Consider the following 26,223-nt stretch of genomic DNA (forward strand, 5'->3'; position numbering starts at 1 on the left):
TCGCTACATGGGAAGCACACAGTAACAACAGCTGATGTCATGATTGGAATTGGTTCACTTCACAGCTCAAAACCGGTGACAAGTCTTCCTGTGTACGCAACCTCCATTGAGCAGTTCCAGATGCCAATTGTCCCCGCAGAAATGTTGAATAGACTTTGTAGAGACCATGATCATTTGGCAGAAATCAAATTCCCACAAATTCGTGACAACAAAATTGGAATACTCATAGGGGCAGATGCTTTTCTGGCTACTGTTCCAAGACATTTCATTACCGGCAAACCAGGAACACCCTACGGAGTCCACAAACTGTTAGGATGGACTTTGACAGGCCCTGTGCCACAAGAGTACTTTCAACCAAACCATAAAGGAAGCAGCAACCACAACATCACTCTTTTCAACCATCTCAAGCGAGGTAGTGACGACCCGGACGAAAATCTTCTACATCTTTTTTGGACCTTTGAAGGTGTCAACTTTAGTCAGGGTTCTACGAAGGGACACAATGAAGAAGACCAGAAGGCAATAAAGACTTTGGCAGAGACCACATATCACAACGGGGAAAGATATGAGATTGGGCTTCCTTGGCGAGAAAACGTCGCGCTACCCAACAACTACTTCATGGCAAGGGTTCAGTGGCACGCCCTGCAGAAGCGATTAGAGAGAGACAACTAACTGAAAGAGAGATATATGACCACTATCTTTGATGATATGGATAAGGGATACATAGCAGCTGTTACGAACCAGGATGCAAAGAACATTTGGTACCTACCGCATCATCCCGTCATCAACAAGCAAAAACCAGACAAGATAAGACGAGTGACAAATGCAGCCTCAAAATACAAAGGGGTTTCTTTGAACGATGCACTGCTAACGGAACCGGACCTTTTGTGCAATCTACATGGACTTCTTCTACGGTTTCGTCAGTACAAGGTTGCAATAACAGCATACATAGAGGCTATGTTCATGCAAGTTGGAATCAGAGAAGAAGACCAAGATGCTCTCCGTTTTTTGTGGAGCGACAATGATCAGAAGAGGACATCCAAATACCAACGACTCATTTTTGGAGCAACATGTTCTCTTGCCTGCGCAATTTTTGTTCTGCAAAAGTGCGCCCACGATAACAGACAAGAACATCCAAAAATCTTTGACTCAATCACAAAACAATTCTACATGGATGACTTCATTCAAAACAGAGGAAGAGACAGCAAATACAGCGACTGAGCTGAAACATGTTCTCAAAACAGGGGGATTCAACCTCACCAAGTTTCTCAGCAATAACCCTGCTGTGCTGGAAAAGATTCCAGAGGAAGAAAGAATTGGAGTTCTAAAGTTACAAAGGATACTTGGTCAAACATGGAACCCTGAATCCGATCAACTTCTTTTTGCGAAACCCAAACTGAGCTATGAAAGAGAGAATATCACACAGAGAAAGCTTCTCTCAATGGCTGCTTCTTTGTTTGATCCCATTGGAATAATCTCGCCTTTTGCAATTCGACTGAGATGCATCTTGCAAAAAGTCGTCAAACAAGGACACAATTGGGACCAGCTACTATCAAAGGAACATTACGACGAAATTCAGCAATGGATGGAAGACTTCGAGAATATGCCTTCAATTCAAATCCCCAGATGTCTAGTTCCCAACGTCGATGTAACTCACGAGTTGCACACCTTCACAGACGCTTCACTTTCAGCAGTATCAGCAGTGGTGTACCTGAGGACAATCTCCGCTGACGGCTCAATAGCTACCCACTACGTCATCAGCAAGTCCAAGGTGGCACCAATCAAACAGATGAGCATTCCCAAATTGGAGCTCGAAGCAGCTACACTGGGAGCAGAACTAGCAGGCTTCTGTGAGACCGAGATGACAACAGATGTGAAGAGCAAAAAATTTTGGACTGACAGCACAGCAGTACTCAGCTGGATCAAATCAAAGGATCGACAGAAGATGTACATCGCAAATAGGCTCAACAAAATTGCTGAGAACTCGAACAAAGATGACTGGCGACACGTACCAGGAAAAATGAACCCGGCTGATCATGGTACCAGAGGTCTAGCTCCATGCGATCTTCAAAAATTGTGGATAACAGCACCTTCTTTCCTGATCAAACCTGAGAGCGAGTGGACATTCTCCGGTGACAAAACAGCTCAAACATACGCCACTCAAGTTGATGTCAAGACCAGTGAAAAACCGTTGGTAGATCCAAACAGATTTTCAAATTGGCCTAGACTCCTTGGCACAATTAGAACAGTGTTTCGAGCAGTGCGCGTACTGAAGAGGTTGATCAAACGCGACGTACCTTGTGACTTGGACGACTTCGCGGCTGACGAAAACAAGGCTCGGAGCTTTCTCTTGAGGATATCTCAGTCCACACACTTCAAGGACACAGTTTCTCGACTTCAAAGTGGACTACCCCTAGACAAGAAGGACAAACTATTACCATATACACCCTTTCTGGATAGCGACGGCCTACTTAGGGTTGAGGGACGAATTCAAAAATCTGGATTGCCTTTTCAGAGCAAACATCCGGTGATACTCCACAGCAAGTGCAGAGTTGCCAAACTGCTTATTGAGAAAGCACATCACGACTGCGGGCATCATGGAATTGAACATGTTCGTGCACATATCCAAGCAACGTTCATGATAGTTGGAATCCGCAGAGCTCTAAGAACTTTAGGGAAGTACTGCTTCATCTGCAGACGCTGGCGAGCAGACAATGTCAGACCGAAGATGGCTCCTCTACCAAAATTTCGCTTTCCGGAGAACTCCAAACTCTACCCATTTGTGAATACTGGAATGGACAAGTTCGGTCCCTTTCACATTGAAAAATCCAGAACCCAGACAGAACTCAATTATGTCTGCATGTTTACATGCTACATGCTTGGTCACACGAGCAGTACACTTGGAAGTTTGTGAGGACCTCTCTACTGACTGTCTACTAATGGCTATTCGACGTTTTGTATCCAAACGAGGATACCCTGATGTCATTGTTTCGGACAACGGGAAAAACTTTGTTGGAGATAACCAGGCCATGAAACTCAATTTTCAGGAAAACTACAAACCAGACAACAATTACATACGTCTCCAGCTGGCCCAACAGAACATCCAGTGGACGTTCAACCCACCTCTGGCACCGCACTTCGGAGGGGTTTGGGAACTACTTATCCAGTCGGCTAAACGAAGCCTACTTGTTGTCCTCGGAAGCCGCCGACTAAACTTTTCAGTCTTCCATACAGTCGTAGCGGAGGCAGAAGGAATTCTTAATTCACGCCCACTGACGCATGTTGGGAGCACTTTGACTGACGAGGAACCATTAACACCGAATCATTTCTTGATGAGAAGACGCCACTTCTGCCTTAAACCTCTGGCAAACAACAGAACCCGGTTTTCAATTAAAGACTTCAAGGAGTCACAGACCCTTTTGGACCACTATTGGTCTCGTCTTCTCAAAGAATTTGTACCGGAACTCAACAGACGGACAAAATGGCAGCAGGCCAACGCTGAGCTCAAGGAAGACGATGTTGTTTGGCTCTACAAAGATTTTACACCCCGAGAAATTTGGCCCATTGGTCGGATCGTCAAAGCACATGTGAGTAGAGATGGAGTGGCAAGAAGCTTCGACATCAAGACCAGTACTGGCATGGTGCAACGTCCCGCAGTGAGATTGGGCAAGGTGTTTGAAACTGACAATGATTCTTCTTCTTCGTTGGCCGCGGAGGGTGAATGAATACTCCTTCAATCATGTCAAATTGATGCATAAAACTCACATAAGCGGAAACTTTTGAGGCAGTAAATTTGAATTTCTGATATCAATTATTTTGTTATTTTCTGATAAATTTATTTGCTAAATTTTGTTGTTGCTTGCCGGAGTGTAAACGGTCCGTAACCGTTTAGCCCCCCAATCCTTCCCCTTGTTATTTAGTTCAAATTTATTGAGTTCATATTCATAATCGCTGTAAAAGTCATATCTTTAACTTTGATTTTTCATGACTTTCAATGCCAAACCTTTTTATTCATTATTAGACATGAGTTTCATCGTGCCACACTTAACTTTGATAGTAAATGCGGGTATAAACCACACCTTTGTAAGCTATTATTTAACAAGCATACAAGCTTATAGAAGAACATACAGCAAAATAAACTCTTGAAAACCTGTCGTTGTCTCTGAAAGCGGATCAGACTAAAGAAAAGATAACAGTTACCTTGATTAAACGGCCGAGCACACTACTGGAGTTGACCTAAAGCCATTCCTTAGTTGACCCAAGGTTTTCCATCATTTTCTCGTAAAAATACGTTGGTCGAGGTTTATGAACAACAGATTGTGAGAAATGGGCTAAAACTACATTTTATCTACAGATGTGCATTATTTTTTTTTATTTTTTCTTACAGTAGTACTAGACGCAAACCCGTCCATTGACAGTGAATATTACGTCAACAGTCTAACGATACAGCTGCACTTTACCTCAACTATCCAATAATGTTGGCAATTATGTAAGCTGTTCAACAATAGGTATTGTTACGGGAGAAATGACGTAATCCTCGGTACCAATGAATAATTTTGTGTAAGTTAAGCACATTCGGCTTCTGGTTTCAACAGTTAATACTTTCAAGTCTTTGTCAAGTCTTAATCAGAACTGATTCAGTCAATCAATAACTATTGGATCTATACTGTGTCAGTGCTCTGATCATGTCAGTTTTTAAAATTGTCATGTCTTGAATCAACTCTTTGCCCAAACTTAACAAGTCCTGAGTCAAGTCTTGACTAAGACTCGACACGTCTTGGCCAAGAATTGGTCAAGACTTAACAACTCTTTACAAAGATTTAAAACTACTAGGAGAAGGCCTGACAAAACTTGAGAGTAAAATCTTGAGCACCGTTTTTGGCGTCGTTTTCTCAAAAAAAGCCGCCATTTACAAAGTTTCACATTCATGACAACTGCTTTTTGTTCGCTGATCACAACAGTCTGAGAATGGCTCTGTGAAGTTCGGACCGCCACTCTTTTGGAAAACAATAGTCTCATCAAATACACTTAATATGCTGTTTTTTGAAGCACTTATTTCATAAATGCAGTACCTTATGTAAATTATTATTTAAAATCCATCCCGAACAATATTCTATTAAGAGGCTGCCGACTCATTAAGTTGCTTACTTCTTTCCACAATGAGCATTATCCATTTATCTGTATCAAAAATTTCCTCAAATTTGTTATTTGTTAGATATCAACCAAAATGTTATCTTAGCTTCAAACTATGACTCTTAGAAGTGCTTTGAATAGCGTGCTTAAATGCCGAATACATTTTCATTTGGCGCTAGTGAAAATGGCAGACGTACCAAAATATAGAAATTTTATTGCTGGCCAATCACAATCGAGAAAATGGGAATATTGTTTTCTGATTGGCTGATTGCTCAACAAATTCTCCATGTTTTAAAATAGGATATGCGCGTTAACGTAAAATTGCTCAGAAATTGCGATAAGCCGAAAAAGCAAAATTATACTGTTTTTGGGGAAAACTGGTCTCACGTTCGGTTGTGATAGATTCATATCAAGTCCAACGGGCCGCTGAGGTATGGCCATGGCCCGCGAGGCACGGCCAGATGCGGTAAAAATTATAATCTAGCATTAGGCTATGTCCAATTTAGGCTAATTGAACACTTAACAGTACAGTGTTTTAAATTTCTCAACCAATCACATTCGTTGAAATTTCTACATTTTGGTACTTCTATTTGTTAAGACGTCACCTTTTCATTTATTTATTGAGAACCTAAAATCAAATTTTCGACCATCTCCGTAAAATTTTTGTTTTATTACAACAGCTGGTATGCATGCTTTGATTATTCAGATGCCAATAGGAGTGGTTTCAAACCTTTAGCTGATACAACAAAACCCTACTGCAATTTAGAAATATGAGGCTCAAAAATTCACTAAACAAAACTGTATTTATTCCAACACGGGAGAAGATTTTGATTTTAGGGGAAATAGGAATTATTATATTTAGTTTACCATTTCAACTTTTCAACGGCATCAAAATTATCAAAAATGTTTTGAATTCTCTGACAATATAGCTACTATACTAATATATTAAACAAAAATCAGACATTTATTTATATATTAGAGTACTGTTTCCGGACTTATCTTCATCAATGGATTAAAACAAGGACTTGGACTGAGTAAAACCATTAATAGATGGCAAGAAAAAGATTAATCAAATGATTCGTTTGAGGAAAATGAAAAGTGTCTGATAAACAAAATATTCAATAACTCAACTGTCCGTTAACACACTTACAGCCAAACTAACAGATAAAAGGTCATAATTATCTGCAAACTAACTTTTGGTTCCATAGAAACGAAATTCTTTTTCTTCTGAACTGTCAATTTCTGAGTCGAAGCAGGGATTTAAATTTTTTGCCCTCTCGTGATACTAGTACGATATTTGATTTCTAGATATTTACCTACTTTTCTGTTTTCCTAAAAACTTATTCATGTAATCGTTTTCCGCCGCATATCCCACAGGTATCGCGTCTCTCAGTGAAACGAAGCTTTATACATGAAATATGCATGAGCATGTAACTTGACAAAACATGCATGATCTTGACCTCTAATGCAAAACTTGAAACATCTTGCCAAGAACTTGAAATTTGAAATACCGACATTTCATGGTAAATCTTGATAAAATCTCATCAAGATAAACCAAGAAAAATTCTTGACAGCTCTTGACAAAACCTTGACAAATCGCAATGACATTTTTATCACTTCCAATTGGAGTTTGAATCATCTCGTCCCATGAAAAGAAAACGAAGTCCTGTGAACTCAAAGTACAAAATAAGGGTGAAGCGGATCAGCAGCAATCTTCAGCCTTAAAACCATTTTTTTTAGAAAAAAAAGCAAATGACGTCTAAAAGTGCTGCAGAAAAGTTTAAACTTCTATTTTGCTTCGGCTATATATAATTTTGTTTGAAGTCAGTCTCATATACTTTTTCTCTGATAGCAAGTATATGAGAGATACTTTAAATAGCCAAATGCTTAAAACTCCAATAACAGGTCCCTTCTGGTCCCTGGTCTAATTTTGGCCACAAGTTGAATACACTAGGCTATATCACAGTGTTATAACACTTTACGTCAAAATTATTATAAGTTTCAACTTCAAGTTAATTGTTTCTGCGCTAAATTTACCTTAGTTTACTTGATTAAAATATTTCTATTCAGTAGATCTAATTTTGTCTCCACTAACTCCAACACGAGTAAGCAAAATTTTCAACGGTTTGGGATTCTTTTTATGCATATCGGCATAAAAGAAACGATCATAATCCCTTTTTCGCAAAAACAAAGTGAGATCAGAGGCAGTTATCAGCCAGAAAAACTAAAACATTTCTAGATACAAAAATACAAAGATACACAAACAAGAGGGCGACAGTTACATTTTTTGGAGTTGCGAAAATTTTTAGTTGTTTCGGCTTCATGCCATTTGGTTTCAAGCCAGTCGCAGTTTCTTTCTTTCTTAATAGAAGAAGGGAGAAATTGTTTGAATAGTAAAGTGCTAAAATCTCAAGTTACAGAACCATAACTGTTCCTTGGCCATTTATTCAGCAGACTGCATTGGAGCAATGACATTTTACAGGGTAAGAACTTTTATGTCAAAATGTTTATAAGTTTAAGTGAGAGTAAAAAGGCTATTTTTCCATCTCATAGAGAAAAATATATTTGTTCCTCGTCGTATCGATATTACCATCGTTTTCAAGGAACGTTTACTTGGTAGGCCAGGGTAAAAAAGTGTATTGTTGCCTTTACCATGATATCGTAGTTAAAAAAAATTGTTCCACTTTTTCTCCGAAAATAAAGCATCTTTTTACATAAACTCCTCTTTAATTTGATTTTCTCTCGAATCTTCGACTTTTGAAACCTGCTAATTATCGTCAGATGTCTTCAATTGCAAAAATAGAAAAAAAATTTTGCTTTAGTTGGGTCCATATCAGGCTAAATTCTCTTTTCGTCTCAAAAAAAATCTCTCAAAAGACTTCAGGTCTTCGACGTTTGGATCATGTGACATGACTTTAATATTTTATTGTTTTTGTATTTCCCTAGCTGCACCAATTGTATGAAACAATATGTATTGAAACAATTGGTCGGAACCAAATAATTGAAAAAAAAAGATTTAAAGAAAGAAGATTTTTAAAGGAGAGTCTTGTGAGATATAACATACTTTCGCCGTTTTCGTTGTTTTTTGTTTTTTTACACAGTTGTACTAGCTGCTGAGTAAATTTTGCCTTTCTGCAAAATGCCATCCAAACTGAAATAAAAAAGATGCACTTTACTTGCTACAAAAACTTACTTTTCCTCAAAAATGGATTTGCAGCTTTTTTAAATAAGTTTTTGACTGTGACATTGGTTTTTTAAATTTGTTCAAGGTTCTTTATGGGACCTCATTGGGATCCTTCCCAGTGGCAGTCCACAATAAGGTGTGTAGTATGAACATACTGACCTTGCATTCATATAAAAAGTTCATTATACCGGAAAAATAGGCTGCATTGTTATTTAATAAACTAACGGGAGCTCTGAATCTTCCAACAGTTCCTGATAATGATTCATAAATCTTAATATTTTGTGCTTAATCATATGAATTCGTGCTAAGTATTGTTTAAAATGCCTTTTAATTTTATACAGCTCACTCTATGTTGCAATGTCATGGTTAACATTTTTCGGTTATCGCGCCAAGATCAAGTTGTTTGATGACAATGCAATGATTTTGGCAATTTTTATCAAATCTTGATATTTTTATGGCAAATGCCGTCTGAAGGTTTTGGCAAGATTTACCATGCTTTAGTATATTTCTTATCAAGGTGTGTCAAGTTAAGGTTCGCAGACATCGACTTCCTAAATGGATCTCGCCTTACAAGTTCTTTCTATCGTATGCCTAATGTATTGCGTTCAAGCAATACTTCTTTCATGAAACTGTTTAAGATACCATTAAGTTAGGCCCATGTCCAAAAAGGCAAATTTCATTAACACTTGCAATTTGTGGAAACGAAACCATTTTGAGTATGTAATTGGGCCCACCAATAACGCCAGACATTTTTTAGTAAAAACTTGAATCTAACTCAAATGTTATGGGTAATTTTAAAACTACTAATTGTCTTCTTAATCCACAATTAGTATCTAGGGGGTCATTTCTGACATTAATCACCAATTATGTTTCTTTTATTTTGGTATTTAAACACTGTGGGAAAGGGGTAGTTTTAAGCAAGTTTGAACACAATTAGACTAGTGGCTTTCATTTTCACACAAGTTTACAAGTATAATCCTAAAATACGGGTCGTGAAAAAGCCCGGACAAAATGGTGTATGTTTCTAGGAGTATGTTTTCAGACCCATGTATGGAGTAGTATGTTTTCAGACCTTGGCCACTTAATTTATCAAATGAAGTTACTATCCGCTCTTTTCAAAGTATAAAAAGATTGGTATGGGAGGTACTAATGTCGATGACAGCATATACGCTGATGGAACTGTACTTACTGCAAACTGTAAACTTATCTGTCAACAAACTGTGTATCCCGATGCGTTATGCTTATCAAATTATGTCCTATTTTTCAAAACATTGATCATTGATTAAAGCAAGACCAAACAGGTGAAAGTTGAAATCTTCGAAATGTGGTGGAGCAGAGAGTCTATCTTGAAAGCAGAAAAAGGAATAAAAGGAGTGATATTTCAGTGCGATGCCATAAGAAGCATGTGTTGACACATTTAAAAAATCAATTGATATTCCTTGGACTGATAGGATTAACGGAATGAGAAGGAGAGGAAGCAGAGACCAACGTAAATACGCGGGCAGTGTCCGAATAATACAAAATTGATTTTGTCGGTTTTGTTCACGAACCATGTTTTAAGATTAGAGCTGTTATAAGATTAGAAGATTTTTAGAAACGAGTGACACAGGGCTAATTTAGTTCAAATCTGCTTAACATTACCCTCTTCCAACGGAAACAGTATCTTATTACCAAGAAGGCCAAATTGGTGAATAATTTCGGAAATGTTGCTCTAGATAGTAATTTTGGATTAAGAAGACAATTAGTGGTTTGGAAATTATTCATAAGTGTCAGGAGAATGTACCCTGTGCCATTATACCCAATGCATTTTGGTATTTTTGTTCAATAATCCAACTACAAATTAGCAGTCGCTATCAGACGTTTGTTTTAACGTACTTAATGGCCAGGGCCATGCCTCAGTGGCACCAATCATAACTAAACTTCTCGGGTTGACTACCATAAACTTTTCTTGGCAACCATATCCAAGCCATATATTAGTTTATGGTAACTTGGCAACCATATAGATGACCATGCAAAAAAATCAACATTGCGCAAAAAGCTCTTAAAACACCCATACAATGCACTCTGAGTGGAGAAAAACTCATCAAGACACTTGAAAAAAATTGAAGTTCATGGTGTCTTGGGAACCATATCATTACATGGTGCCATATAAGACCATAAAAGTCAAAGTCAAAAAATACAAAAATATTACAGAGAACAGCTTAATTAACATCTTCTGACTACATTAAGCGTTCCAAAAAAGCAAATTAGGTTAGCTCGATTTTTTATTTCTTGGCAACCATATCGAAGACCATAAATATTTATGGTCTTGCATATGGTTGCCAAGAAATCCATGACTTTTCAGATTTTCTAAAGAGTGTCTAAAAAGCTTGAAAAATGGCAGTAAGTAAGATATTTGGTAGCAGAAGGCATATGTGTACTTCAGCACTATGTGGAGTTCTCAAAAAAAATAATAGAAGAAAAGATACGAAACGATTTTAAGAAACATATATGGACCATATAAGAACCATATATGGACCATGTAAAAAACCATATATGGTACCAATATACCATAAGTCGTGTAAAGCATTTAAAGCTGGAACTGCTGCATAAGCTTTGTATGGGCGTTGAAAGAACGCACAAATGACCATATTGGATTCTTGGATGCCATATAAGAATCATGTATGGAGATCTTGGCAACCATAGCAAGATCATATAAAAAAAATTTGTAAGGCCTGTATGGGACCATATATGGTTTTTGGATATGGTTGCCAAGAAGGGTCAACCCGGGCTGGGAATACATTTTCCGCTTGCAAGGAGTGTAAAAATAAGAATTTTCACTTTTATTCCACGCATAATTCATAAAATTACACTTTTAAATTACACTCTTTCCACTCTTATTAAGCGGAGAACTAACGGCGTACAAAACTTTTTTCACACTCTTTACACTCTTTTCCTCGTTATTTTCGTGAAGAATCTTCGTCCTGGATCAGTATGTTTAAACATAAGTTTAATAGCAACGGCTAACTTGTAGTCGGATTATTGAACAAAAAAACCGAAGTGTATTGGGTATAATGGCATTTGATATAATAGTATTGGGCATAATGTTACTGAGTATATTGTCATGTAACCTTAAACCTTATCGAGAGCATTTCATTGGCATTCAAATAAATACTTATAGAATTCTGGCAATATTATTTTAGGCTAATTACTTGCTTAAAATCGTTTGGTTTCCATAAAACGCAAAATATATTCAACTTAGCTCTTTCAGACATTGGCCCGTAATGATAGTAAAAATTAACCGAGTGAAAATATGCTACCTTGGTGAACGCCCCGATTGATTTGAAACTCGTCGTTGATTCCATTTATCAAAAGTATCGGTGCATTTCGATTGTACTAGAATATCTCCTCAATACGTCTATATTTTTCGTCAACTTTTGTATCGCTTAAAATATGAATTGGTTCCTTGAGACGATGTCATCAAACGCCCTAATATAACCAGTAAAAAAAGATGTTATTTAACATTTTTGATTGATCATTTGTCAGTGTTTTTTCGTGATAAATAAGGCAACAGAGGGACTAAATCTGGTCTTTAACCATCCTGCGTTCCGCTCAACTCCGCTTCAATTTTTGAGGCATTTTCTAGATAGACCTTTTATTCTGTGTAAAAGTTTGCACAGAGGGTTTAGGTTAAAGATGAGATACTCTTCTTAAAAAGGCGCCACTTTTTCTAAAGCGGTATTGACACCAAATTATTCATCACATCAGGTAAACTACCCTCATCTTTATACTATTATAGTAGTACAAAATATTTAACAGAATAAAATCTTAATAAATAATATTAGAACTAGATGAATCTTAGAGGTGTTTAATAAGGACTCAAGATTATAACTTTTTTAAAATTTACGTTAGCATCTTACATGATCTTAAAATTTTCGCAATGTTCAATTATTAGGGTGTTCAGTGTTTGATTTCCAGACAAATATTATCACGAAGATAGTATACATCCATTTTGTTTCACAGAGCACAAAAATATTTCTCATAGATAACTTTATTTCGAGTGCTGATCAAACTTACGATTGAGGTGCTGCTGAACATCAAAGCATTACCATACAAAAAAAGATCTGCTTCTATCTCACCAAAAAACATTTAAAAAAATATTTTTACCCGAGCCGTGGAATACAAACAAAATCAAAGAGCCGAACTTGAGCTGAAAGTTTAGGAAATCCCATTGAGAGAGAGCCCTTGTTTTTTAATGGAATGAGCACGAAAAAAATCTAAGAAACAAGTGATATGCGAGGGAAAATTGCAAAAAACGAATAGAATGAATAAAAAAAAACGTAATAAAATAGTCCAAAGAGCCAGTAAAAATTTTTGCTCGAATTTTCTCGCGTGGAAAATAAACGGAAACCGGGCCGTAGTGGTGTGCTTTGTGATCTTTTTTGCGTAAGAGATTACACCCTCCACCACACACACATACACACAAATACACACACGTGCGCGCACACACACACACACACACACTCACATACACTCACACACACACATGCACACACACACACACACACACACACAAAACATTTCCTCCATGTTTTCACTATATTGGTTTTGAAAAGTCAGGTCAGGATCAGTTTCTGCGAAAAATTTTTCGGAGTGAGGATAGAAAAGCGGCTCGCATTGTGGCCACGTTGAAATAGATAAAAGTACGAATGATGACCCCCAGAGCCAGTACTATCTGGGAAAGACCCAACACCAGTGCCAGATGGTCTGCGAACAACGGAACCTGAAACATGAAGTGTGCCCAGGTTGAGGTCCCATCTGGAAGTGACCTATGATCAGACCAAGTCCAACGCACAGGGTGTGTTCCCAGACCAAAATTACAGGGGCTGGGATTTTGTTCGAGCGCATAATAGTATGATCAGAGGTCACTTCGGTCTGGGGATGGTATGATCAGAGGTCACTTCCGGATGGTTATGGTCTGATCAGAGGTCATTTCCGTCCGGGATAGTCTGATCAGTGGTCACTTTCGAGCGCATTGGGACATGGTCGCACAATCGTGTGGACAATTGTCTGATTTGGGTCTGATCAGGGGTCATTTGCTTCTGGCAAGGTCTGATCAGAGAAAGTTTTGAGCGCACTTCAAGCGCACACGGCGTTTCGAGTGCACTTTAGTCTGATCAGAGGTTACTTTGGTCTGGGATGGTCTGATCGGAGATTAGTTTCGTCTGGAATGTCTGATCAGAGGTCACTTGCGGATGGCACCTCAACCTGGGTGTTATTTTAGCACTCTTGTACGCCCTATATATGTTGAAATGAAATGTTCTGAATAGTTAGAGCGTTGCGTAGAAGCGAGTTATTTCATCGTTCAAGACCTGAACTCTGGACACTTTCTTTAAAAAGTTGCACTTATCAGTTCCTGAATTTGTGAGATGTCTAAGAAGATTTCAAAAATCAGAGAGACATCAGATGAAGATAAGAGACGAACAGGAATCGCAAATAACTTTACCTCACGGAAAATTGGCATAAGATAAGATCTCATAAGCTCTCAAAATTGTTTACCTAAACTAATACATGTCATATAAAATTTTACGGGGGGCTGTGGAAACATAAATGCGGCGGATAACACTTCGCAGGAGAGCATATCTCGTAAAATCTTCCAAAAAGTCAATTCATGCACGATAAAAAATGACTGATAAGTCATACAAGAGCAAATAATACTGTTCCGACATAGTGTAATGCAGACGTGTCGCAAGAATATTATATTTCTCTGCGAAATGAAGGTTCAACAGAAGGATGCATATCACCGCAGAGCCAGTGCCAGATCGTAAAACTAGTGATTTTGAAACATGCAAATAATATTTACCCAAAAATATGTCAAATTATGAATTGAAAAACATTATCCGAAAAATTTGGTTTTTACGTAAGAGCGGTTTTTGCTTACTTATAAATTGCTACAATTGCAACCATTTCTGGGTCAGTAATTCTCATAGTGTTTGTTACGACTATTTTAATAACTATTGTAGGCCAGTTCTCCCTTCATTGAGATTCTCGAATATAAAATTTATCTGGTTTTCATTAATTTTTATGGAAATTTTTACACAAAAAGTTTTAGCCGACGAGTTCTAGCAATGTAAACTTTTTCATTGTGAACAAATTGTGTCAAAAGTGACAATTTTTTTATGGCGAAATCTTATGTCTCAAATACCGAAAATTGTGTCAAAAATGGCCACAAAATTTGTCGATTAACCTTAGTAAGGCAATAGTTTTTTTTCGGAAACATTAAGTCAACTTGTCATTGTTTTGCAGTGCGTTGCGTTCTAGCAAATCATTTTTATCGTACAAGATCTCAACTCTGAACAATTTTATTGAAAATTGCTTTTATCAGTTTTTTTAACACCTTTGTGAGACGTTTTATCAGTTACTGAAATTTTGAGAAGATAACAAAAAATTTGAGAGAAAAAAGATAAAGATAGATTTAACTTATTTATCAGATAAGAATGGATGACAAAATCACATAAGCTCTCATAATCAATTACCCGAAATAATCCATTTCATGTCAAAATTTACGAGAGGCTGTACAAACATATACGGTGGAACACTTTTTGCATGAGAGCTGACGTTTATCTTCAAAAATCTACGTTTAATCTGGAGGGGCAAATATAAGGCTTCTAACATAGTGTAATGCCTACATCTCGCAAGAATCTTGTATTTTTCTGAGAAATAAAGGTTCGGCAGAAAAATGCATATCATTGCAGAGCCAATGCCAGATCTTCAAGTTGTGAATCAAAAACCAATATCCACAAAATTTGGTTTATACACAAGAGAAGCTTTTAATTATTTCAAAATTGCTACCATTACATCTACTTTTCCGTCTTTAATTCTTGTAATGTTTGTAATTAATTTTTACTCCTAATAAATTGTGTTGTTTGGTACCATAATTTCTTCTACTCTTTTTTTATTATGATTAATAGCTAAGGAAGAACAAAAATAAATTATAAACTTCACAAAAAAATTGACAAGGCTTTTCAACATTTATGAATTCAATACTAATTGCTATATTCTGTCTTAATCTCGCGCTGATAAAGTTACAAAAATTTTATGTTATAATAGCCAAGAGTATCTGATTTTACTCCATGTATTAAAATAGAGCGCGTATTTTAATTACTATTGTGGGCCAGTTTTCCCCCTTTACTTGTTTTTTATCAATTTTTACGGATATTGTAACACAAAATATTTTAACTGACCAGTTCTAGCAAAGATAAAAACTTCTTACTTTGAAAACTTGTGTCAAAGGTGACGTTTTTTATGGTGAAATGTTATGTCACAAATACCAGCAATTGTGTCAAACCTATCACGATTAAAAATGACCAAATAACCCTAGTAATGCAATCACCTTTGAGATCATAATTCGACCATTCCAATGCTTTGCAAAGTCTGGTGTGAACATTACAAAAATCTGCTGAAGAGATTCAGATTAGATCTCGTGCTCACAATTTGGACCTATTTATAACTAAAAGGCTTTTTTCAAGAACAGTTTCTCTGGATCGTAACTTATTCTACGAGAAAAGATAAGACTTTTAGTTAAAATTAAGTTGAATAGTTGTAGCAACAATTTGAACGAGTTTTGTTTTGTTTTTTCGCAATAAGAACTTGACTTTTGAATCATAGCAGAGCAAAAGAGAGAGAGAGAGAGAGAGAGAGAGAGAGAGAGAGAGAGAGAGAGAGAGAGAGAGAGTAAATTCCTCTGGATAACAAAATAAACAATAAAATTTTATATCAAAATAGATCAACAAAATTCGATAAATCGAATTTTTTCAAAGTATCTTGGAGTGAGTAACTTTTGTTTGTACCCAGAGAGGACCGCGAACGGATCCAGCAGGATCACACTAGCGCAGCCCTTAACGATATTATTTAGTAAGGAAATTTTTTTTTTTTTAGTTTTTGAGTTTCATAGTGAAAATTTGCCAAGTTAAGTAAAAGTTCAGTATTTACAGACGTATGGTTTGTACTACTGGGTTTAGTATGTCCAGTACAGCACCATAGTAAAGCGTAGAGCAGAAAGAAAAAAACAAGAAAAAAAAATTTTTTATTTTTTTTCTCTAAGTTTCGGAACCAATTTTTCCGAGGGAACCTTCAAAAATCAAAAAAAATGGCCATATCTCGACAACTAGAAGGTTTCAGAGGGTCATTTTTTCACACCAGAAAGGGAACCCTAATTGCTATGTCTCTTAGCATTCAACCATAGGGTAGAACTTTTAAAAACCCAATTTTTTAATAAATTAATCAGCTAAGACAGATCCTGGAAAAAAGAAACATCAAATAAAGTTACTCGAATATTTTTGTAATTAAATCATAGTTCGCTAAAATGAAGCTGTCCCTCAAGTCATGTACCGTTTTAGTGAATACTGACTGACTCATGTTACACAAATTTGAACCAAATATTCCATTGTCTATAAAAATATTTAACAATTCAGTTCCCGATATTTTAGCGAATTTTTCTCTAGGATTTTTCGACACGTTGGAATTTTCAGAAAACTCTTTTGAGACCTCCTTGTTGAATATATTGTCACATCAAACTCATAGAGACTATTAAGATAATCATCAGTATGGAGTTTATTAAGAGACCGTAAAACGAATTTCAGTAACTCATAAACATAAAGCTCGTGCACTGTCAAAATATTTAAATTGTCAAAGTATTCGCTTACACTTTGTCGAAAAGATTACTTTGCATAATAGTGCAGCCTTCCGAAGGGGTTGTGTGACAGAAAACTACAGTTCGCACTCAGCAGAATCTCAGAATTTGAAGGAAAAAAATGCCAACAAAAAATTGTGCAATTTTTCTTGTTTATAATTTCACTGCATTTTAGATCAAGCAAGGTGGCGGTCTCTGCAATAAAGATTAAGCATTGAGAATTGGCCGATATAAGGTCAAGATTTGTTTTGAGTTGTCTGATTTCATTTGATCTTAGGTATTCCTGTTTTTGAGTTTTGTAAACTTTTTGCTGTAGATGACGAGCGGTTTTGATTTTCAAACTGCCAATGAGAGCCACGGTTGCGGAATTTTGGAAGGAAAATGACAATAAAACTAAATTTATTGGAACATTCATTTTTTCTTGTTATTGGAAATAAAGATATAAAGTAGCTATGATTTCAAATCTTACAAGGCACTTGTAATACACTTATCAGCACATATATGAAATTAATGTGTTACCAATAAATTTCAATAGGCACTGACAAATCCGGACAGACCTATTATTTTGATAAGATTAAAGTTGAAAAAATCAACTATCTGTCAAAAAACCTTTCTTTACCTTCATCACCTTGTTTTTTCCTTGTTTTGGGATTTGTGAACCCAAAAAAGCCGTCAGAGTTCACTTGAAATATTGAGATCCTTCTTACGACGTCTTTTGAATAGGTTTCCTTAATCTAGAATTTTTGAACGTACGAAATTGTCAAAAGGTTTGGCTTTAGAGTGAAAAAGAAAAATAAATATTTGTCTCATTTTGCTTGGCGTCATCGTTATTTTCAAGTTTAAGGAGAATCATTTAGTCGATATGCCTGGTTTCAAAACGAAGGAAAAACAAACGATGCTAATTTTCAATCGCAAGTACTGATGAAAAATCGTCTATAAATTTTGTTTTCTTGGAATCATCAAAATTCTGTTGAATGTAGTTTGATGTACCAGTGAATCTCTGTCAATTTTCAGTTTGTTTCTCTATTGTTTTAATTGTGAAAGTAATTTGGAGCCTTGCAACGATGTAAATCAATATGTCATTGTTTAACGTCAAACATGAAATTTTCAATAAAACGAGATCAGAATGTTGGACTATTCAGTTTATGCAGAAAAAAAGTCCTAGAGGTAAATAGCGTATTTGGCTTACCTTGTCTGCCATGAAGACAAGAATATAGTGGAGGATTGCGATCGTGCTGTATACGCCACAGTTTGCAGCTACAGTCACGTGCACCTGAAAAGATTAAACCCCATTTGATGTATAATTTAATACATATTATTTTTAGCAATCATATACCGGCCATCTAAATTGTCTTAGAAAAGTTGGCATGCAACAACGTGCATGACTGTGCAAAAAACCAGACGTGACAAAGGAAAATTATCGCTAGACTTTTTAAGAATGGTTAAGCAATTCAGTTCGAAAAGAAAAAAGAAAACTCGAACGATTTATTTGTTCTTGTTTTTTGAACTTTTTCAGCTCGAAAAAGTTCGAAACAAACACAATTAAGTCTCGGTTATCATGTCATTTTTATGCAAGGACATTTTTTGTGTCGCTTGTGAGGAACTTTTGGAACTCGGATATGATTGTCAAGTAATGTTAACCCCCTCAGAGGAAGGAGACAGAATTAGAGTGAGAGAAAATTTAATTAGTTTACAGCTTAATTAGAATAATTCAGTTTAATTAGCTAATTCAGTTTAATTAGATTAATTTACAGCTGAAGCAATGCTTAAAAGGAGAAAACGAAAAAACGAAATTTAGAGGAAAAAGAAATTGAAAGAGACCTCTAGTAGCTAATAAAAAGAAAAGATACGGAGGGTCTCAACTTATAGACTATAAGAATTGATGTAATAAAAGAAGCAGGCTCGGTAATGAGAGCCTTCGCACGTAATAATAATAATAATAATAATAATAATAATCATAATCATAATAATAATAATAATAATAATAATAATAATAATAATAATAATAATAATAATAATAATAATGAAAATAATAATAATAATAATAATAATAATAATAATAATAATAATAATAATAATAATAATAATAGTAATAAGTTTGGTTCCTGCGTAATTGCAGTGGAACAGCATTAGGCTACTGCGGCCTTTTCTCAGCTGTGATTTTTCTTATTATTCCCCACATTTCAGACTGTTCTTTTTATGAGCAGCATTGCTCTTTTTTGGTGACTTCGGCGGTTTTTTTTTTGCGTCTGAAACTTTCACGTGGTACGTACCATCATTGCAGCCAACATTGGTCAGGCTATGGTCAACCTGAAGCTATGAAGCTATGGTTAAGTACGAGCTTATCCTTACACAGACAGCTTCACGGAGGCAGGGGACTGAACTCTCAATCATTGGCGTGTGAATCACACACCTTACCTCTCGGGTATCACGCCAAAAACACATTCTTGGACTAAATATCTACAAACAGTGATAGAAAAATATTCATAAAATTAGGGCAAACATAACAACCAGTTAGATTACGAGTCAACACATTTGTTCACCAAAAATTGAAATGAGTGATTATTCCTTAATTTCTACAAAAACAGTTTTAAAAATATCACAATTTCTTAGGAAAACAATAATTTTTATCAACAAAAGATTGTGATTCCAACCTGAATTTCTTGTATTTCATTTTAAAACCAAACTTCAAAGACTAAGATCATTCATGACACATTTTTTTGAGAACACATCATGGTTTATCCCTGTTTAATTAATAGAATGTTTAAACTCTCAAACCGCATTTATTAATGGAAAATTTCATACATGGAAAATTTATCAATCATTATACCTACACATATTACGGCAAGGAACAATACAAAAATCACAAAATTAGCAGCATATTGTAAGAACTCAGCGAAAAAGCTGTCGCTCTTCGGCTTCGCAATCCAAGAAATCAAAAATCAAAGAAAAAATCAAAGAAAAAAGTCAAAGAAAAAATGGCTTCGCAAATCAAAAAAAATCGAAGAAAGCAGCTGAAAAATACTTATGAAGCAAATAGAACAAGCGTCGATGTGAAAACCAAGGACATAAAGAAGTTGATCAGCAAATTTCAACCTTTTTTTATATAAATCAGCTTTTGATAGTCGTCGAAACGTAGAACTAATATTTTGTCGAACTACAATGATGTTGTAAGTGTTTTTGTTGAAAAAGTTCAATTCATTTCACACTATTTACACCAAAAACAAAGATTTTGCTGCAAACAACCAAAAGAGGAAAGAAAAGAACAGAAGTAACCCGATATTTTTTTATTTATTGTTTTGAAACTAAGAAAAACAGGCAGGTACGTAATTATGTTACCGCAATTTGAAATCAATAACCTCCTCATTGTATGTAATAATTGGATAAAGCAAACAAATTATCGTATTTGCTGTTAACGACTAGAGGACAAAAGCAACTACTAGACGAGCAATTACCAAGAAATGAAAGCACGTGTTAAGAAGTCTTCTTAAGTTTTCAAAAACATTAGATCAGCAACAAAATGACTAACCGGCTGTAACTGAATTTAAAATCAGATGGCCGTTTTTGTAGAGGAAGAAGTCAAATCCAACGAATACGGAAAAAAATACAAAAATGTGAGATGAAAAACGATGTTGAAATCATCAATTTTAGTTGAAAACTAAAAATCTAAAAAATATGAAACTTTCATTAATGAAGCTATTATACAAGTCGAATTTAAGTTAAAAATAAGGAAAACAAAAGATTTTAAAGTCGTTAACGGATTAAATAATGAGCGAGCTCAAACAGTGTAAAAATTCATTAAGATAAACAGAGGACAGCGCAATTTTTAGTTTTCAATGAGACGTTGTAAGAAAGCCAAGAAAAAATGAGTAAACCTGACAGAATAGGAAACTGAAAATTACATTGTGTCGATGCTACAAAAACGCTAATTTACGAGCTAAAATCTTTACATATATTCAATTACTTTTCTTTGAAAACTCTTGGTTCTTTTCATGTATAAAATTTACTGATATGAAATTAAAAAAAGACAATACATAGAGTCAAATTTAAAGAGTCTACTTAAAGTTCAAGACAACACATTGTGTTGAAGCCATAAAATATGTACAATGTCGTCTTATAACGCTTCTCAGGTTCAGTGATGCCTAATTAGACAGCTAATTCGTCCTTTCATTAATCAACGTTGGTAAGGAGACCACAAAAAAAATTACTGAAGCCGTATATCAAAAATATAAAAGTATTAGCTGTTGCAGTGAAACATTATGTGGGTTCGGTTATACAATTCTCGATTCACCGATAAGATTTTCCGTAAAGAGAGAAAGACCCAAAAATATAATTCGCTGTCCATTTTTATCAATCAAACAATAGCATGTAGCCATCGTTAAAACACATGTATCAGTTTAAAAAAGCACTTGCAGAAAAATTAGCGAAAAACAGTTAAAAAAGCAGTCAATTTTTCACGCGCAAAAAAAACAACAAAAAACCAATGAAATTGAAAAAATTATTTAAACAAAATATCTCTTCACCAAAAAAGCTGTTTCAAAGAATTTTACCATTTGAATCTGCCCATTTCTTTGCTCTCTTTACTAATCCATCAATACCATAATCAAAAAAATTAAGAAAGGAAGTAATTAAAAAAAGAAATCCTTTTACAATTAGATCCAGATCTTTTTCATGGAAAAAATTACAATGAGACCAATAACAGCATCGCCGTTGGATTGTATCGCAACAGCATCGCACGGTTGTTAACGACATACGATTAACAATGTATTAGCATAATTGTGTTATAAAATCTAAAAGTGGTTTAAAATTGCATTAAAAATGAATAAAATTACAGTAAAAATCCGCTTAATCACAAAACTTTTAAACCGGCATAACTCATCTAAAATTAAATTCAAAACATTCTTTTTTTGAATTCTTCGGTATTTTACCCGAGATCAGTGTTAAGGTTTGTGTTAGAGGTTTTAAGTAGGTGCAACTACTGTGAGATTGGACTAGTACTGGATTCGATCTAGCATCTTTTAGTTGAAAACCGAACGTGCGAGCCATTACGTCGCATGGTCTTAAGCTTTGAAACTATGACGTCTCTTATAACTCGTTCTCACGTTCATTTTTGTTCCTCAAGGCGCCATATCTTTAGCCAAGTATACGTTGAACAATTAGGGATGCTTTTCAAGCTTATCTTATGCACAAATTATTTTAGGTTCTCAAATGGTTGTTTCAGAAATCTGTTTCAATATTTTAAATTTATCCTCTATCCAAAACAATTTAACGCTCACAACCGAAACCAAGTGAGACTAAAACATTAAAACATTTCAGCGGATCTGATGCCCGAATTTAATAAAGCATTTATTAAGACCTATATTTTTCAGATCAGTTAAATGTTCTTCCTATATGTTCTTGATTTTGTGGATGCCACTGGGATTTTTTAAGAGTAGATGCAATTTGATGATTTGCGATTGTAACAGGTTCAATTCATATTTGACATAAAAGTAGATGCTGAAAACGTTGCCGCATTAACATTTCACCGCAAAGGCAGACCAATTCCGCAAAATTTATGTAAAATCCGATGTACACTGTGGTACCAAAAGCTATGTACACCTAGGTAGTTTCTAAAAAACGCCACCAACATTAAAACACACTTTTTTGAGTATAAATCAGTTCTATAGTAACGGGTCATTACGCTTTTGGTTTTTGTAACTATCCAGGAGAATTATTTCCCATTTTTCACACAAGTTTCCAGCGAGATTCAAAGTTGAGTCAAATGTTCGGAATTTTTTTCCCAAATTTTCCCAATGAACCGTTTGTTTTCGTAATTGTTGCCTCAGAATTGTTCAGAATTTTTCAAATCAAAATCAAATGTGACTTTTTGCCGACCCTTCCATTACGTTCCGCTGGATTCTTCAAAAAAATTATTGACAATCTTTGATTTATCCACAGGCCCATCATCATGTTCAAAAATAGGGCCTTGAAAATAAAATTTTGTGTCGTTATGTTTCAGAATGTCAAAGTAAACTAGATCCCTCTACTATGTTTGAAGATCTAGCAAACCGTTTCGGCCCATCTGATTGTTCTGTAACCCAAAAACGTGGTTGATAATCTGTCCCTACTCAAACTTTTTTGGTTTTTGTCAAGAAATCTTGTTTCTTTTCTCCGAAGGATTCAGTGTATACCTTTGGTGGTGACGCCTTGAGCCTGTTACTTCTTTTGGCAAAATTTGTATGTATAATGTGTACTAAATTTTAATTTTGAGCTGAATTGTTTTCTTTATCATTAAAATCTTAGATTCTTTAATCTGAATAGCGTGATGACAGACGTTTCGAATCATGTACAGTCAAAGAATTGGGCAAACAGTCAAAGACGAAAGCAGCTGAAACAATTTTTCTGTGTAAGCCGAGAAAATGAGAATGAAATCTGGTATAAAATTTTAAATTTCCAATCGTTTTTCACAGCTTAGCTCAAATCAAGCGTCTTGACAAAAAATAATGCCTCAAGATCGAAGGGTGTGTTGTACGCAGCTCTTTAGTACCTTAATGTATTAACATAGCAAAGGAAATCGAATTACATTTTCGATCAAATTCGATCGAGGTTATTCAGTTCGTCTCCCAGGTACACCCTGGTACACCTTGATATGACATGCTTGACCTTGACACTTCTTGCAAAACTTGAAACATCTTGCCAAGATTTTGAAATACAAACCTTTCAAGATAAATCTTGATAAGATCTTGGTAAGATCTTACCAAGATAGACCAAGAAAATTTCTTGACAGGTCTTGACAAAATCTTGGCAACTCTTGATAACACTTGTTACCTTTTCTCATCGCTGCTCGACGTATATTGTCCTCAGAAAAAAATCAAAGTCTTCTGAGAACTGGCTAAATATAATTAAGGTAAATATACCTCAACGAAGTCAAAGTGAACTTCTGTTAAGATAAAGTAAATGTAACGTTTACTTTAACCTTACCTTAATTTGAAGTAAGCTACAGATTTGGGTTAACATTGTTTAGGTGAAAATTACCATAAAACACATTAGCTTTTTTGTAACGTTCTGCAGTAAATAATTGCATATTTTTAAATAATATTACCAAACATATTTTTAAGTAATATTTTAATATATTACCCTTAACAACCAGTCGATTGCTGCCCAAAAGATGTGAAAGTTATGGACTACAAATTCTCTAATTTACATAAAAAGTCGAAAATTCAATTTCCTTGAAAAGTCACTTTCATGATCGATCGCTCTACTTAACATTTTTTTGTTGCCGGAAGAGTTTGAGCGAGGTGGATTTGAATTACTATGAAATTACCGATTTCTCGCTCCGATGGCTGAACTTGCGTTTGCTTATCTGTGAGACTACCTTCATAGTCAAAATGGCGGAGAGAACAACAGCTGTGGTTCCTGTTTTGAATATGATGTCATCTGTCAACCATCGCATCCTGCTGGACTCGCAGTATTTCCTCTTGGAATCAATCTTACCAAAAATTGGCAACGGTGCTGCTATTAAAGCCAGAAACCCAAATGAAAACAAAATTGGTACCCATGCGGACTGAAAAACTGTATCCATAGTATGTGATCATACTTATAATTTATCTAAATATAAAATCGATTCCCAGTTCGATGAACCAAACTAAGATTTAAATTAAATTAACAGAGTTTTCAATTAGAGCCACGCTGACTCACTGTAACCCTAGTACATACCCCTAAAAAAGTACCAATTTGAACACAGGTTTTTCAATCTAAGATTGTTAGAGCAGAGTCTGTTTTGGATCTTAATTTGGATTAAAAAAGTGTTTTAAATTACCCTGTGGATTTTTCTGAATTGATACAAATTTAAATTTTAATTGGATCAGCTAGCTTGATTTGTGACAAATAAAAATAAGCATTGTCCTCAAGTTCGAAATGTGGACTTTCATTGCAAATGATTTGAATGTAATCTAAGTCCACGCCAAATGTTTTAATCATCTAATGATTTTTGCGTTTAAATAGCCGTTTAGCAATTGGAAAGAACACTCAAACACTCTTGCTTTGTTTTTTATCCCCGCTTTTGTCTTATCTAATGAGATAACCAACGGAGGAGGAGCCATCAAATGTTCTAAACAACTGAAAACGTAACGGGTATATCAGTGGAAAAATTAAAAAATTTTGTGACAGAACATGATGAAATTGGACTCTTTTTTGACAATTTAAGTTATAATTCTGCTCTTATTTTTGTGTTCATGTGCGTGCGGACATCACTTCAACTGATTTCCGCACGCTCATGAACAGGAATGTGAAAATTATGAAAGTATTGTCCACGATTTATGCAAGTTACATAAATCGTAGACATAACTTTCAAAATTTTGGTAGTAAGATCAACAAAAAAGCGAAGTCCAATTTAGCCTCATATGGACTCCACTGACAAATTTCCAAATAAGTTCTTGCTTAAAACCTGCCGAACAATTTGTATCGGTTGTTAAAAATAAACACTTTAATTCCGAGGATAAATATAGATAACATGCCAGTTGGTGCATTTTTCGTCTTACAATTTTTACTGAATTAAAAGTTTCTCTTCAATAGGCTACCATAACATAGGTTATTAGAAGTTTAGAATCTCTTAGAGATCAGTCCTGGTTTATTGTTTCACAGTCTGAAATTTAGGATTATTAATAATTGGATTGGTTTTGATGAAATTTTTCCGAGAATCTACAGCTCTGGAGAAAGAAACAGTTGTATGACTTGAATTTTTATGTAGTGACATGTAGTTACCTGTATTTGACGCCAAAATGAAGATAAATTATGCGTTTTTTTGTAGTGCACCGCAGGTACCACTAGCTCCAGCAAAAGGCGCGGTGCTCTATTTCATAAAATTTTTTGCAAGTAAGTTTCTTCTTTAGCCGTCCCACGGCTGAGGTATTTGAGTGGAAGTATCTGATAGTGTAATAGTTTTAATCTACTCAAAAAGTCTGCACAGTATTGGAAATGGTTGAGAACAAGTGCATTTTTGAATTTAGTTCTTGCATGAACAGAAAAATCTCTTGGTTGCATAATTTTCTCTTCTTCCACATTCAATTTACTGCAGCACATTATTCTTTTCCTCTTGGTAGTTTATATTTTGTCAACAAGCTCTTTATTATTGAACTGCATTTTCTTTGTCAAATTTCCACTCATGAGATTTATATATGCTAATGGTGCCAAGTAATTTGTTTTTTTTTCAAATTTTTGGTTTTCCATTTGGTGCACAGAGTTTTTCATAATTTCATGC

The 26,223-nt window shown here is 35.3% G+C and overlaps 2 protein-coding genes across 2 annotated transcripts; both read left to right on the top strand.

The window, feature by feature from the left end:
• The first annotated feature begins 1,018 nt into the window (after window positions 1-1,018).
• LOC142358472 (uncharacterized) lies at window positions 1,019-2,911 on the top strand. The gene has a single exon (XM_075409868.1). The coding sequence runs from the start codon at window positions 1,019-1,021 to the stop codon at window positions 2,909-2,911; it is 1,893 nt and encodes a 630-aa protein (XP_075265983.1).
• A 25-nt stretch (window positions 2,912-2,936) lies between these two features.
• On the top strand, window positions 2,937-3,722 carry LOC142358473 (uncharacterized). Its single transcript, XM_075409869.1, has one exon. It carries the CDS (start codon window positions 2,937-2,939, stop codon window positions 3,720-3,722), a length of 786 nt encoding a protein of 261 aa, XP_075265984.1.
• Window positions 3,723-26,223: the final 22,501 nt, after the last annotated feature.

The sequence above is a fragment of the Convolutriloba macropyga genome, unplaced genomic scaffold, assembly GCF_964194025.1.
Source record: "Convolutriloba macropyga unplaced genomic scaffold, txConMacr16.3 SCAFFOLD_272, whole genome shotgun sequence".
Lineage (NCBI taxonomy): Eukaryota > Metazoa > Xenacoelomorpha > Acoela > Convolutidae > Convolutriloba > Convolutriloba macropyga.

Excerpts from the sequence above, each read along its gene's own strand:
- LOC142358472 (XM_075409868.1), top strand. The coding sequence starts at position 1,019 with ATGATCAGAAGAGGACATCCAAATACCAACGACTCATTTTTGGAGCAA.
- LOC142358473 (XM_075409869.1), top strand. The coding sequence starts at position 2,937 with ATGGCTATTCGACGTTTTGTATCCAAACGAGGATACCCTGATGTCATT.